This window comes from Panthera leo, assembly GCF_018350215.1.
Source record: "Panthera leo isolate Ple1 chromosome Y unlocalized genomic scaffold, P.leo_Ple1_pat1.1 chrY_random_Un_scaffold_81, whole genome shotgun sequence".
NCBI classification, from domain to species: Eukaryota; Metazoa; Chordata; class Mammalia; order Carnivora; family Felidae; genus Panthera; species Panthera leo.
The window spans coordinates 94127-110276 of NW_024962235.1; the positions used below are offsets into that span (position 1 = coordinate 94127).

At 47.1% G+C, this 16150-nt stretch overlaps 1 protein-coding gene across 1 annotated transcript in view; it reads left to right on the plus strand.

The window, feature by feature from the left end:
• Positions 1-3693: 3693 nt before the first annotated feature.
• The window catches only part of LOC122212856 (protein Shroom2-like), a 76054-nt gene continuing 63597 nt past the window's right edge, over positions 3694-16150 (plus strand). Inside the window, 1 exon segment of the mRNA XM_042926831.1 lies at positions 3694-3876. Coding sequence (XP_042782765.1) covers positions 3701-3876 — 176 coding nt within the window. The 5' untranslated portion in view covers positions 3694-3700.

Genomic DNA, 16150 nt, shown 5'->3' on the forward strand with positions numbered 1-16150 from the left:
AAAAAAACTTGTATGTTCTGTGGCTTCCTCATGGTACCTGGCCCTTGTGTGTTGTGACGAGTCTCCAAAAAGTGCATCCTTCAAGGCTGCACCAAATGCCATGGGCTCTGTGAAAATGTTCCTGGAGGGTCCATCCACACCATAGAGGGCAAGCAGACTTCTCACTCATCTGGTACTTCATTTATCTGTCCCTATATCTCTATACTGCAACTCAAAGCATTGTCTCCTCTCCTGGGAGCTTGTTAAGGATGGTCTTAGAGACGCAGAAGTTCAGGCCCCACCCAGGACCTGCTGAATCAGATCTGCATTTAAAAAATTTTTTTTTAAGTTTTATTTATCTATTTTGAGAGAGAGGGCAAGAGCAGAAGAGGGGCAGAGACGGGGTTGGGGGGGTGGAGAGGGAGAGAGAAAGGGAGAGAGAGAGAATCCCAACCAGGCTCCACACTGCCAGTGCAGAGCCTGATGCAGGGCTCAAACTCACAAACTGTGGGATCACGACATGAGCTGAAATCAGGAGTTGGATGCCTAACTGACTGAGCCATGCAGCCACCCGCAGATCTGCATTTTAAACCCTGGGAGACTTGTGTGCACATTACATGTTGAGAAGCATTGGCCTCTAAGCCTAGAAATGTCTTCGAGGTGGGAACTACATCTTGCAAGACCCACTGTCCAGTATCTAGCGGTTTTTTGCATCGTACTTGCTCTGTAGATGCTTACTGAAAGAATAAGTACAAACTCTGAACGCAGATGGCTTTTTTTGCACTCATGCCACCAAAGCATTTACCTAATGGAATTCAGGCAATAGTTCACTGGGTACAGACCCAAGTTACCATCTGCATGTGTTCTGTATTCTAGATTTTGCCCTCCAGATTGTGTACTTAGCGCCAAGAGGAGAGAGAGAGAGGAGATGAAACTGACCCAGGCACGCCTTGAATGCTGCCTTGAGGGTCTGCAGCCTCTGGGTCCCTGTTTTGGGGGACAGGTGCTGGTCTTGACCCCAGCCACCACGGTGCTGCGGGCTCTGATAGTGACCCCAGCCAGAGCGTTGGTCAGCTTCCCCTGGGGGCTTTCCCCGCACGGGCAGGGTCGCCGGCCGTCCTTGTCAGTGTGAACTTTGGTGGTGGAGGCTTCTGCAATGCTCACCCTTTCTCCTTTATCTCCTGTGGTTTACCTGGTGCCCTCTTTCACCAGCGCTCTAATTGTTGGGGATCCAGGGTTCCATCTCTGTGGTTATCTGCCCGTGGCTCTGTCTTCTGTCCGGGCAGCCTCCTTCAGTCTCCCCAGCCCCCTGGTTTTTTTTTTTTAAGTTTTATTTATTTCTGAGAGAGAGTGAATGTGTATGCACAAGTCAGGGAGGGGCAGAGAGAGAGAGAGGGAGACAAACAGAATGGAAGCAGGCTCCAGGCTCTGAGCAGTCAGTACAGAGCCTGACACGGGGCTTGAACCCATGAGCCACAAGATCATGACCTGAGCTGAAGTTAGACGCTTGACCTACTGAGCCACCCAGGCACCCTGCCCCTCAAATCTTTAAATATCTTCTGCTTGGGGTCACTCCACGGGTGGGCCACCTTTCCCTGGATGCCCTTCTCCCACAGCCAGCTGCCCACGGACCCTCCATCTGGATAGCCCCTTGGCCTCTCGCACAGGACGTGTCAAAAACCTAAGCTCTCCACTGAATGTCACCTGCACTTTGAGTGTACCTGGCTGAGTGTGTAATCTTGGGCAGGTGGAAATTTATTTACAATGTGTCTGTTACTGTGTTGGGATAAAATTGTCTAGACTTTTGAAACCAGTTATTAACAAAAATATGAACCCACCCATTCAGTTAAGAAGTAGTCGTTTACTTGCATTGATGGTGTTGACTTGCAATGAATAATTGCTTGGTTAACCTGAGAGTTCAAATGTCGTCCTTAGATTTAAGCGGAGGTTTGAGGCAACTATCATTCACTTGCAGAACTGAGGCATGTAAGTTGCTTAGTACCCAGTTTTTTAACCCGGAGGAAAGATGTACTGCTCTACTGCTTTGTGAGGGCTTTGTAAGTAACTGTTAGGTTGGCCGCGGCAAACAGTCAGGCAGTGAACTTTCAGACTGTACACAGATACTCTCACAAACATTAACTTTGTTCACCGGTTTTCCTAGCAGTTTGTCAAGATAATTGCTTTTTGGTATAAAACTGGGGTTGGCAAACTGTTTTGTAACAAGCCAAGTAGTAAATATTCTTGGCTTTGTGGGCCAGGCTACTCATTGCTGTCCTGTAGCAATATGTAAGCAAGTGGGTGTGGTTCTATTGCAGTAACATTTTATTTCCAAAAAAATCCGCATCTGGCTGGATTTCGCTCATGACCATAGTTTGCCAAGCACTAGTAGAGAAAGCAGGCAGGGTTAATTGCTGCTGAGATTATTATTACTGTATAGAAAAAAAAACTAGGTTTAGTATTTAAAGACCAAGATTTCTCGGGGCGCCTGGGTGGCTCAGTTGGTTAAGTATCTGACTCTTGATTTTGTCTCAGGTCATGATCTCTTGGTTCATGAGTTTGAGCCATGAGTGGAGCTCTGTGCTGACATCATAAAGCCAGCTTGGGATTCTTTCTTCCTCTCTCTTTTTCTCTCTCTTAAAATAAATAAACGCTTTTAAAAATGCCACATGTTGCAGAATTCTTTTTATTTGTTTAAATGTTTTTTTAAATTTATTTATTTTGAGAGAAAGAAAGAGAGAGAGCACAAGTTGGGGAGGAGCAAAGATAGAGGGAGAGAGAAGCCCAAGCAGGCTCCATGCTGCCTATGTGGAGCCTGACACAGGGCTCGATCTCATGAACCATGAGATCATGACCTGAGCCAAAATCAAGAGTTGGATGCTTAACCAGCTGAACCACACAGGCGCCCCATTGTTCATTTATTTTGAGAGAGAGAGAGAGAGAGAGAGAGAGCGAGCAGGGTAGGGGCAGAGAGACAGGGAGAGAGAGAATTCCAAGCCGACTCCACATTGTCAGCACAGACCCCAGTGGAGGTCTCTATCCCACAAACTGTGAGATCATTACCTGAGTCAAAATCAAGAGTCAGACGTTTAACCACCTGAAATGCCCAGGCACCCCTGTAGGATCCTTTTTCTGTGAGCTTATCTAGCACAGGCAAATGCATAGAGACAGCAGGTGGGTTAGTGGTGGCCAGGGCTGGAGGGGATCAGGAGGTGACTGCTCACGGCTACCAGGTTTCTTCTAGGTTTAGGACGTGATGGTTCCACAGTTCTGTGAATATACTAAAAAGTCATTCACTTGTATATTTATGTGGGTGAGTTTTGTGGTATTTGAACTCTCTCTCAGTAAAGCAGTTACAAGATTCTAGGCCTGGGATTAATGTATGAGAAACAGTACATAATAAAAATAATCCATCATTATTGTTTGGATAAAGGATTCCAGAAAAGGGCCCTGTATCTTTAGATCCACCGTTTTGGGTCGTGCGTGTTCCGGAGCGCATGCGCTCTTTCCTGTTCCCTCGGTGAAGGTACCCAGGTCCCCGCAGAGGCAAGCGCTGGGTGAGGGATGTATCCCTCATTCGTCAAATAGGAATCCGCGCAGCCTCAGGGCCTAGATGGGGTCCTGGCCGATCGCAGAGCCAGTCATAGAGCTGTGGGCGGCACACGTCACAGGCACGTTGCTCCTGGCTGACTTCTGGGGACTTGCTTTGCTTGTTTGGAGGCTCATGGCACGTGCGTCTTTGTTGCAGATTGAAGAAGGAAGTAAAGCTGCGGCAGTGGACAAGTTACTGGCCGGGGACGAGATCGTCGGCATCAACGACATTGGTCTCTCAGGGTTTAGACAGGAGGCGATTTGCCTGGTGAAGGGCTCTCATAAAACCCTGAAGCTGGTAGTGAAAAGGTAACACCCACGCCTCGTGCCATTTTCACAAACAGAAGTGAGTAAAATAGCAAAAGGTGAAGCCAGGTCTGCTGATCTGTATCACTGCAAGCAAATCCCGATTTGGACTTAAGGGGTGTGTGTGTGTGTGTGCGTGTGTGTGTGTGTGCGCGCGCACACATGACCACAAAATTCTACTCCTTGGCCAAGGGTGAATCCAGCATCCAAAACTTAAAAGATGCCTTCTTCTAGTACTATGCATTGTTTATTTGATACATTAAGTGAATTTGAATGCTTTTTTCTTTTCTTTTTTTGATTTAAAATCAAGTTATTTAATGTACACTGTGGTCTTGGTTTCAGGAGTAGAACCCAGGGATTCATCGCTTACATATGACACCCAGTGCTCATCCCAACAAGTGCCCTCTTAATGCCCATCACCCATTTTCACCACCCCAGTCAACCCTCAGTTTGTTCTCTGTTTGCCTCCCTTTCTGTTTTTATCTTATTTTGCCTTCCCTCTCCCCGGGTTCATCTGTTGTGTTTTTTAAATTCCACTTATGAGTGAAATCACATAATATTTGTCTTTCTCTGACTTATTTCGCTTAGCATCATACATTCTAGTTCCAGCCACACTGCTCCAATGGCAAGATTTTATTCTTTTTCATCACGATGGAACATATTCCATTGTATACATAAACCACATCTTCTTTATCCATTTGTCAGTTGATGGACATTTAGGCTGTTTCCATACTTTGGCTATTGTTGATATTACTGCTGTAAATACTGGGGTGCATATGCCCCTTCAAATCAGCATTTTTGTATCCTTTGGATAAATACCTAGTAGTGCAGTTGCTGGGTCAGAGGGTAGTTCTATTTTCAATTTTTTGAGGAACCTCCATACTGTTCTCCAGAGCGGCTGCACCAGTTTGCGTTCCCACCGACGGTGCAGGAGGGTTCCCCATTCTCCACATCCTCGCCAGCATCTGTTGTTTCCTGAGTGGTTAATTTTGCCACTCTGACCGGTGTGAGGTGGTATCTCATTGAGGTTTTGATTTGTATTTCCCTGATGATGAGCGACGTTGAGCATCTTTTCATGTGCCTGTTAGAATGCTTTTCTCTTTTCTTCAGGCATATGTAGGTTCTTCTGTTAGAGAGCTGCACTGACGCTTCAGATGAAGTGTTGTTACCTCTTGTTTCCACAAGGTGGCAGGCTACTGCGTTTTCGCCTTTGAGTGAAAATGGTGCAGGGCTGCCTGTACACTTGTCAGCTACTGGGAGTTTCTAGCGCAGTGCTGAGGTCTGGGGGGAGCGCGCTGCCTGTTCCTGCAAATCAGATTGCAGAACTTTGGAGGACTTGAAGTGGTTAGAAAAGTGGAATGAGGGGCGTGATGTTTTTATGCACAGGAGCGACCCTGAACCCCCATAAAGGTACTTGTGATTTCTTGTCTTCAAATAGAAGTAATTCTCTACCTTGCATTTTGTAGTTGGCTAATTCACACTAAAGTGTTTGCATGCCCCTCCTCTTTTTTTTTTAAGTGGAATTAGTGTATTCTTTCAAGTTTAACTGTAAATTTAAAAAAATAAATGGACTCAGGAGCCTGAGTGGCTCAGTTAAGCGTCCGACTTCGGCTCAGGTCATGATCTCATGGATTTGTGGATTCGAGCCCTGCGTCAGGCTCTGTGCTGACAGCTCGGAGCCTGGAGCCTGCTTCGGATTCTGTCGCCCTCTCTCTCTCTCTCTCTCTCCCTTGCTCGCTCTCTCTCTGTCTCTCTCTCAGAAATAAGCAAATAAACATTTTTTAAACGTGTGTTAAAAAATAAATGGACTGAAGCATTTACTTCCATTTTTAGTACAAGTAGACTTGAAAGCCTATTCCCAAAGGAATTCACTTTTTATTTTTTATTTTTTTTAATGTTTATTTATTTTTGACAGAGAGAGAGACAGAGCATGAGCGGGGAAGGGGCAGAGAGAGAGAGGGAGACACAGAATCCGAAGCAGGCTCCAGGTCCCGAGCCGTCAGCACAGAGCCCGACGCGGGGCTCGAACCCACAGACTGCGAGATCATGACCTGAGCTGAAGTCGGATGCTCAACCGACTAAGCCACCCAGGCACCCCTCAATTTTTTTTTTTGTGACTGAAACCACATCCAAGGAGGAGGCTCAGAAACAAGGAAGAAAAAACTCTATTTCATTGCCACACTGAATTAACAACTTCATTTCCAAGTGGTACAGACTACCCTCTCTGTAAATCAGAAAAATAAACTCTTAGATGGGCAGTTTGGGAGCCCTTTGGAGAGGATGAGATAGGGGAGACACCGTCATATTGTATAATTATTCCTTTGTGGTCACATTAACAACCTTTCTAAGGCAGGATACGTGTTCTAGGATTTAGTGGCGCTTAGTGCAGTAATGATGATGCGAAGGGAAGCGTGCTCCACAGAGGTGAGCTGGGTGTTATCAACTGCCTCGGGGAGTCCTTACCAGCTCCCCAGCTGATTGAGGTTGCCTCTGTCGTCTCTCATAGGAATCTGCGGGTTTACTTGAAAATGAGACAGTAGTATTTTTTAATGTTTATTTATTATTTGTTTTGGGAAGGAGGGAGGAGGGGCAGAGAGAGGGAGGGAGAGAGAATCCCAAGCAGGCTCCGCTGTGCCAACGCAGAGCCTGACACGGGGCTTGAATTCACAGACTGTGAGATCATGACCTGAGCCAAAACCAAGAGTCAGACGCCTGACAAACTGAGCCAGCCCCCCTCCCCCGCCCCCGGAGGCGCCCCCTGAGATGGTAGGCTCTGGCTGTCTTGTTGGCAGAGATCTAACAGTTAGCAAGACACATCGGTGAGATTGTGGGGAACCAGCATGTATTTGATACAATGCCGATTGGACTACAGGTTAGACAGACTTTCCGGTGAGTAGTTTGGCGACATGTTTCAAAAGGCAGGTCTTGGACCCACAGTTTTCGTTTCTGGGATCCTAGATACTCAGCAAAGGGAAATTACTGAAATGAATTAGAGACCACCCAAACTGTAAAGTGCTGCTGTTACAAATGATGTCAGCGTTTCCTGACATGGGAAGGCGCCCCACAAAGTCCAGGTGAGTGGAACACATAAGAGCAGTCAGAGAACTGTGTATGTCCCATTCTTACAAGGTTGGTCGGTTGGTTTGTTAGGTATGCTTCACGCCAGCATGCAGCCCAGCATAGGGCATGAGCCCAAGACCTGAATTGAGATCAAAGGTCAGATGATTAAGGGGGTTCCTGGGTGGCTCAATCGGAAGTGTCTGCCTTCGCTCAGGTCATGATCTCATGGTTTGTGAGTTTGAGCCCCACGTAGGTTCTGTGCTGACAGCCTGGAGCCTAGAGCCTGCCTCAGGTTCTGTGTCTCCCTCTCTCTCTGCCCCTCTCCCACTCATACTGTCTCTGTCTGTATCTCTCTGTCACTCTGTCTCTGTCTCTCTCTTTTAAAAATAAACATTAAAAAAAAAGAGGGGACACCTGGGTGGTTCAGTTGGTTAAGCATCCGAATTTCGCTCAAGTCATGATCTCACGGCTTGTGGGTTTGAGCCCCGTGTCAGGCTCTATGCTGACAGCTCAGAGCCTGGAGCCTGCTTTGGATTCTGTCTCCCTCTCTCTCTGCCCCTCCCCTGCTTGTGCGCGCTCTCTCTCTCTCTCTCTCTCTCTCTCAAAAATAAATAAACATGAAAAAAAATTTTTTTTAAAAAGAGTCAGACATTTAACCCACAGAGCCACCCAGATGCCCCCTGTTCTTAGTTTTAATTTTTAAAGATATTGTGGTACAATACATATAACAGAAAATTTACCATCTTGGGAATGCAGGCTGGTGCAGCCACTCTGGAAAACAGTATGGAGGTTCCTCAAAAAACTAGAAATAGAACTACCCTATGACCCAGCAATTGCACTACTAGGCATGTGTCCATGGGATACAGGTGTGCTGTTTCAAAGGGACACGTGCACCCCTATGTTTATAGCAGCACTATCGACAATAGCCAAAGTATGGAAAGAGCCCAAATGTCCATCGATGGATGAATGGATAAAGAAGATGTGGTACATATATACAATGGGGTATTACTTGGCAATCAAAAAGAATGAGGTCTTGCCATTTGCAACTACGTGGATGGAACTGGAGGGTATTATGCTAAGTGAAATGAGCCAGTCACAGAAAGACAAATATCCTATGACTTCACTCACATGAGGACTTTAAGAGACAAAACAGATGAACGTAAGGGAAGGGAAACAAAAAGAATCTAAAAACAGGCAGGGGGACAAAACAGAAGAGACTGCTAAATATGGAGAACAAACTAAGGGTAACTGGAGGGGGTGTGGGAGGGGGGATGGGCTACATGGGGAAGGGGCACTAAGGAATCTACTCCTGAAGTTGTTGTTGACTATATGCTAACTAATTTGGATAAAAATTAAAAAAAATAAAAAATAAAAAAATAAATAAAAGTATATTTATCATGGTGAGCAATAAAAAAAAATTTACCATCTTAAACATTTTTAAATGTACATTTAAGTAACGTATTACTTATTACTTTTATAGAACTTTATAAATTATATTATTATACTCACAAGTTATGTTTATAACAATAAAAACTAGCATTAAAAAAACTCACTGTATTTTTATTTTAATTTTTTATATTAAATTTTTTTTTCTTAACTTAAAACAATTTTTAAATTAAGTTTATTTTGAGAGAGACAGTGTGAGTGGGGTAGGGCAGAGAGAGAGGGAGAGAGAGAATCCCAAGCAGGCTCCACGCTGACAGCACAGAGCCCAGCACAGGGCTTGAACTCGTGAGACCATGACCTCATGATCTAAGCCTGAAACCGAGAGTCGGACACTTTAACCAGCTGAGCCCCCCAGGCACCCCAGCTCGTTGCATTTTTAAAGAGGAAAAGCTTTGGGGGTTCAGTGTGCCTGTGCTCGTAGGAGTCAGCAGGAGGGTTGGTCCCCAGGAAACCGTCAGCTGTGCACCCTGTTCTGTTCTAGGCAGTGCCCCAGAGAAGATCTGTTTATTGCTCTGTGATCGGGACAAGAAGAAGGACCCTAAGAAGGCGGGTGTTGGAGTGCTGGCTACGATATATTCTAAAGCTAACATGTATTCTGCATTTATTCAGTTCTTAAAGTAACACCAGGGTGCAGTCGACTCCCCGGGCTCAGAAGGGCATTGGGTGGCCCAGGGGCCTTGCACCTCTGTTGTGCGTCTCCGGAGAGCAGCATTGGCACTCACTGCTGATCTTGGGCTTCTTTGTATCATACACGTTCTTGTGCACCTAACGTCTGTATCCGCAGAAATCGTTCTGGGTTGACTGCGCTGAGGTCTGATCGCGATTTCTCTTAACGACCCCACGCTGCTCCACAGTCTGGATCCTCCGCTGTTCTACAGAACCTCTGTAGACGGATATTTCTGGTGCTTCTGGTGAAAGCCTGTAACTGTACCCGAGTCCGTGTACCTGTACGTACAGGTCGTTGCAGTCCATTTCCAACCTGGGGTTCTTGAATCAGAAGTTTGGGGAGCACGAACTGTGATAGCCACCTCCAAATTTCTCGGACCACTTTTCAGGCTCAGGTCCACTCTAGCAGAGGTTATTTTCAGTTTAGTTCTGTACTCTTTTCAAATGTGATGGGTGAAAAATGGCTTCATTGGTTAAATGCGCATTTTTAGGGCACCTGATGGCTCAGTCAGTTAAACATCTGACTCGATTTCGGCTCAGGTCATGATCTCACGGTTTGTGAGGTTGAGCCTCGCATCTGCGCTGTTAGCGTGGAGCCTGCTTGGGATTCTCTCTCCCTCTCTCCGCCCCTCCCCTTCTCTCTCTTATGCACACTCTATCTCAAAAGTAAAATAAACATTTTTAAAAATTCAAAACAATTTAAATGGGCACTTTTCATTATGAATGAATTTGGGCGTCTTCCCATATCTTTAGAAGCTTTTTTTTTTTTTTTAAGTAGAGGAACATCTTTAAGGATATCAGAATGATCTGAATTCTATTCCAAGCAAAGCATCTATGCCACAGAGAACTGGTCAGTGGAGGGACAGGGAGGAGATGCAGGGCGCCTGCTAGCTGACGGAGGTGACAAGTTATCTAAATTTTTTTTTAATTTTTAAATTTAATATTTATTTTTGAGACAGAGAGAGACAGAACATGAACAGGGAAGGGTCAGAGAGAGGGAGACACAGAATCTGAAACAGGCTCCAGGCTCTGAGCTGTCAGCACAGAGCCTGACGCGGGGCTCGAACTCACGGACCGCGAGATCACGACCTGAGCTGAAGTCGGATGCTTAAATGACTGGCCACCCAGGCGCCCCAGTGACAAGTTATCTAAAAGACTCTTGGGGAGAAGGAAGAGACTTTTGCCCCAAAGGATTGATGGGAGCCACTGTGTAGAACTCCACTTTTGCATTCTGTATGTCCAGTTTTCTTTAAATGAGGGGTGTACAGGATAATTTTCTGGTTTAGATGGGAATTAATGTTTTAAGCAATACGTATAACAAGATAATGATTGTTCACTTCTGTTTTTATGAAAACATACTTTATTTTGATCATTTTTAAAAATATATATTTGACATATACCATTGTGCAATTTGAAATACTTTTAATAACACTTAGGTATTACAACAATTTTTTAAATAACTTTGTATTAATTTTTAATACGATATGTCGATATTATTTTTTGCCTAATAGAAAAAAGTCTAAGGGGTGCCTGGGTGGCTCAGTTAAGAATCCAACTCTTGATTTCAACTCAGGTCATGATCCCAGGGTCATGGGGTGGAGCCACGTCTGGCTCTGTGCTGAGATTCTGTCAGTCTCTTTGCCCCTCTCCCCCGCTTGCTCTCTCTATCTCTCTCAAAAAAAATAAATAAATAAATAAAAAGTCTGAAATGGTGCTTTGTTCAGAAACATGAATGAAATTCTGTAACCTGGTTAATTAGTTAGTATTAGGGTCTGTTGCTGTCACCCAGCACATGGCAACTCACTGCTATAAAATCCTGAAGATGCTCAGAGGAAGGACCACTAAAACTTCAAACTGAGTTTTACATTGTCCTTATTACAGAGGCACCAGTAGGTACTTTTAAAACAATTTCTCTGGAACTGGTAACGTGTATTCTTCTCTGCCGAAATTTAAATCTGTGTTTAAAGGCTGCCATTCTCCTCTTTATCCATCCCCAGGCAACCACTTATCGGACTTCTGTCTCACAGATCAATTAGCATTTTCTAGAACTTTATGTACAGCTCCAAAGTAGATCATGTACTCTTAAAAATACGAACAAACAGACAAAACCCGACCAGTTTATAGAAAAGCACTCTGGGGGCGCCTGGGTGGTTCAGTGGGTTAAGCATCTGACTTCAGCCTAGGTCATGATCTCACAGTTTGTGAGTTCGAGTCCCACATCGAGTGAGCTCAAGCCCTGCTTCGGGTGAGCCCTGCTTCTGTTTCTCTCTGCCCCTCACTCACTTGTGCCCCCTTTCTCTTTCTCTCTCTCTCTGTCTCTCTCAAAAAAAAAAAAAGGCACTCTGTAAATTATTCATAGACTGAACCACAAACACGTAAATATCCTGTGTTGCCCCGCCGGAGAGTATGGCCAAATGATGAATTAGCTTGCTCAACTCTTATTTAACTTGATTGTACTCCCAGCCCGTCCTCAGAGGCCCAGAGAAGGGCTGACATTTATGGCAAAGACTGAGGGTGGCCAGTGCAGGTATGGTGGTTCTCGGAGGTTCTGGGGAAATGTACCTCCGTGCAAACTACGTACCCAGAGTTTCATGAGTAGAAACAGCGGTTCACATGCTAACTCCTTCCTGCTAGTGTATCTCTTACCCGTAGGCTTGTTTTGTTTTGTTGTGTGTGGTGATCAGGGGAGCGAGCAGGCAGGATGGGATTGAGGGGGGCCGCTTGGACAAAGCCATGGCATCTGGTTTCCTGGGCCATGGGCAGTGCTGTCTTGTCATCGCTTAGGAGCCGGGAAGGGAAGGTGAGTCAGGAGGTGCGAGTGGCTCTTTATCTCTCCCGGTGAAGTTTCTTTCCCAGGCTCAAGAGAGAGAGCTCTTCCTTTCTCCCCGTGTGGGGTCAGCTGGAAACAGAGACCTGTAACCGTGATCCCCACCAAGTGCACATCTGTTCTCCTGCACGATGCCCAGGTGGTCAGGGAGGGGGCGGGGGTGTCTGCCCGGGAGTCAGGTGAACTGTTAGGCCATGAAGAGAGTCTGAGCCGAAAGCTCCTTCCTAGACCTTCCCTCCGGGCTACTCTGTTGTTCCGACTTTGCTTGGCGGAGGAAGGAAGTGCTACTCACTGGAAAGTTCGGGGCGGATGCGGTAACCTTTTCTTCTGTGTCGCTGACAGTCGTCATCTGCACCTTTGTCCTGTGTGTCCACGCCACCTCCCTGGGAGGGCTGCCGGGCGGGTCTGGAGTGGCTCCTGTGCCTGTGTTTTCACAGACAGCCACGGCTGTTGTCCTGGGCAGGCACAGAGGGTACACCATGGCCTAAGATGGGCTCGGAACAGGTGAACACCAGAAACCGGGTCACTTGTGGCATTTTCCTGATCCTACTAGATCAGCCTCGGGAGATGTGCTCAGGGTCTGCCTGATGCGCACAGCGTGTTGGGAAAGGGGGCGTCTTGCTCAGACCTGGGGTTAAGGCTGCTGCGCTCTGATCCTATCGAATGTGCACTGAAATGGCATGAAGAGTGCTGGGACACAGTCCTCCTCTCTCTCTTTGGAGACAAAATTACCATAGCCTCAGCTTCTAAAATGTACATATAATTTCAAATATCCTCGGGAAAATTTCTTTTAAATACCACGCTATCCATTAGTTTGGAAAGCTTGCAACTGCTCTGGCTTTTTTTTTTTTTTCCAACTTCGTATGGGAACAGATAGTTTTGGTTACAATGAAGCACGCCTGCCCACCTCATCATTTATGGTACTCTCAAACCATCATCCGGTGTTGCAGGTAGTTTTGCCGGGTCCGGATTATCGATAGGGTTGGTTCATGTGATTTTCTGCCTCTTTGCCGGCGGCCTTAAATCCTTTTGTGTCTCTAATTACAGCCCCTAAGCTTGCGTTCAGGAGCAGATTAACACCCAAGGGTAGAGGTTCTTCGCTGGAGGCTGAAAGGGTTAGCCAGACTTCGGGCCGAGTTAGAGATTTCAAGAAAGCGGCTTTCAAGTCTAGTGACAACAGCTGTGCTCGCTACGAGCACATTTCTTGCAGCCTGCTTTGTTTTCTGGATGCCACTAAGCTGCAGTGAACTCCGCACCGCCCCTGTGTTGTGCTGGGAGCCCCTCTGCTCCTGGCTCCTTGGAGCTATCCTGCAGCAGGTGGGTCTGCACGCAGCCCTGACATTGGTTGGCACCGATGTTCTTGGAAGCAGCTATGGGTGGCGATGCGGCAGGGTTACAGGCAGGGCTAGGGCGCCCCGCCTCTTTCATCCTGTGGGAATGCTGCCTCTCAGCCTGGCGTTTGTTCCAAATGCAGCTTTGATGTCCTGTATCAGTCTCAGCTCTTTAGGCCATTTGGGAATTTTTATCTTAATTCTTCTCATGTATAAAGGCGGGAACTCTGTGGCTCGCATCCCATAGGACTATATGGATTCAATCCAGCATGACATCACCGTCCACAGCAGTATGTTGTCTGACCACCACCGGGGAAGGGAGCCCTTTGCCGTTTCTCGAGTGCTCGGCCCTGTGTCTTCATACATTCGTGTAACGTGTTAGAAGCGCTCCGTGCAATCATACCATTAGGTCCTGCCGTCCAGGAGCTGCCTGCTGAGGGTGCTCTCATAGGCCTGGATTGGGAAAGCTGTGACAGGTGGTGAGCCAACAGATGTGAGGAGGCCGGGAAGCAGACTGCAGCAGAGTCTTACCTGAGGCTGGGCCACTGACCTGCCCTTGGAAGGCTGAGCCAGGTTTGAGCCGCAAATCTGGTCCTACCTCGGCAATACCAGGGAAGGGCAGAGGGGGTGCAGGCAAACGGACTGCAGGGGGACGGGTGACTAGGTGGCTGGGGGCAGAACGGTGCTGGCCCTGAGCTTGCCTCTGAGCTGCCGGGAGGGCTAGTGCAAGGCCACCAGCCTGCCCACATGTGTCTCCAGCTGATGCCCACGCAGCTGGCCCAGGGGCACCCTCCAGACCACAGCTTGGCTAGATGCCGGAGAATGTGGGAGCTTGGGCTCCTGTGGCAGCTGCGAGCAGTTGAAGGTTCCGGAGTGAGAGCAAGAGCTGTCTAGAGCAGCGTGGCTAGGAGATTGATCTGGCAGGAGGTAGACAGACCAGCAGAGGGAGAGGCTGCTCAGGACGTAGTCATCCACAGGCTTGGCTGGGTCAGAACAAGGTTCATTTTGTGTTTGTAGAGTGCTGGTTTTTATGTGTTTCCTTTTGAAGGACTAAAAAGGGTGCTTGCAGTCACCCTCTCCAGTGTACAACCCCCCCACCACCTTCCACCTCCCCTGCTGGCCTGTACCCCCTCCTTTCCTTGAATTCTAAAGTCTTCACACAGGGCTGTTCCCCTCACCCACGGGTCACCGAGGCACCTTTGCAGTCCTGCCCAGACCACCCCTTCTCTGAAATCCAGGCCTCTTCCCCCCTCGGGCCCCCGATTCTTTTCTCTAAGATGCCCCCAACGGATCACTATTGATTTCCTCCCGCCAAGGAGCCTTCTCCAACCCCAGGGTTGCCTAAAAGCCCCAGATCCCATCATAACCCCCGGCACAATGCACACCCAAAGCCAAGGCACCTGGCCTCCCCCTCTGGCCTCCCCGGCCTCCCAGCCAGCGGGTCCGGTACGGTCAGGCTGACGCAGCTTGTGGTGACCAAGCACAGACTGTTTGTTTTGTGAGGTGGTGCCTGTTGGCTTCATTCTAAAAGGCTATGAAAATAACCCAGCAGTCACGAAATTTTTTTTTAGGCAAGGAAGGGATTCTGTTCTTTATGAGAATGACAAACATTTCACTGAAGCATTTATTTTAATAATTCCTTTTTTAAGAGAGAGAGTGCACACGAGCAGGGGAGAGGGGCAGAGAGAGAGGGGGACACAGAATCTAAAGCAGGCTCCAGGCTCTGAGCTGTCATCATGGAGCCCGATGCAGGGCTCGAACTCACAAACCATGAGATCATGACCTGGGCTGAAGCCAGACGCTTAACCGACTGAGCCACGCAGGCGGCCCTGGATTCATTCTTAATTTTAAATGATATGCTAGCATTTTTCATATTTGTGGTGTAAACCCTGTCCTTCCAAAAATCCCCCAAAGACTACCTCGCTTATAAAATTATTTCTAAAAATTGAAGTAAATTTTTATTAATCTTGGTATGTAATTTGTGGGAAAGGCTTCGGGGGAACAACCCTCATTAGGATGAATAATTTCATCTGTAGGAGCAGAAAATGTTCGTAGCCAGTACTATGGCTTTTCTGTATTTATATGAAAGGAATAGTAAGCACTGATTAGAGGTGCCATTTGGGAAGAGTGACAGTGGCATGAGAGAATACTCCCAAAACCAGGCGGGCCGCAGAGTGAAATGGAGACACGGAGTCTGCAGGCTTCTCCAAATTGTCTAGAGACAGAGAGGAGGTCATGCAGAGGGCTGTCTTTAGATCATGGCTTCTTTTCCTTGGGCGTCTTTTTGGCCTTTTAATTTTTAAATATTCCATATTTTCTACAATAAGCATGTGTTTTAAGGATTCCAAACATCAACAGCCGTTTGAACAAACAGGATTCCTTTCCTACATACACTGGGCTGACCCTGGCCCGGTGTGAGCACGGACGAAGCCCCACTGCCTATCCAGTGATTCTGGGATTGCGCAGCCCCAGGCTCAACGTGGGGCGTTGCTGGTCCGTCTGTCACATCCCTGCCCGCAGCACCTGCTCAGAAGCAGGACCTTCGGCGTCTCTGGGTTGGGCTGCACAGGCCTTTGTGGCTCTAGCGCTCCCATTCGCCCCTCATGGCTGTTTGCGAGGCCAGAAATCACCCTCTGTGTTTCTCCCTCCCAGAATGGGCTTCCTTACCGGTCTCTCCAGTTGGCTTACATCTGACTGCGGCCAAGGAGGGAGCATTCTTTCGGTAGCGTCCCTATTCATTCCTGTTCGATATTTGTCTTGGGGCTGTCTCGACCGTAGCAGACATCCCACAGGAAGGAGTGATTCGGGACTGGTTTGCTGTATGCCATTTTGCATTTACTCCTTTCTTTGTTTTTATTTTATTTATTATTTTTTTTCCAGAGGGAATTTTTTTTTTTTTAATCTTTGTAATATAATTTACTGTCAAATTGTGTAACATACGGTGTGT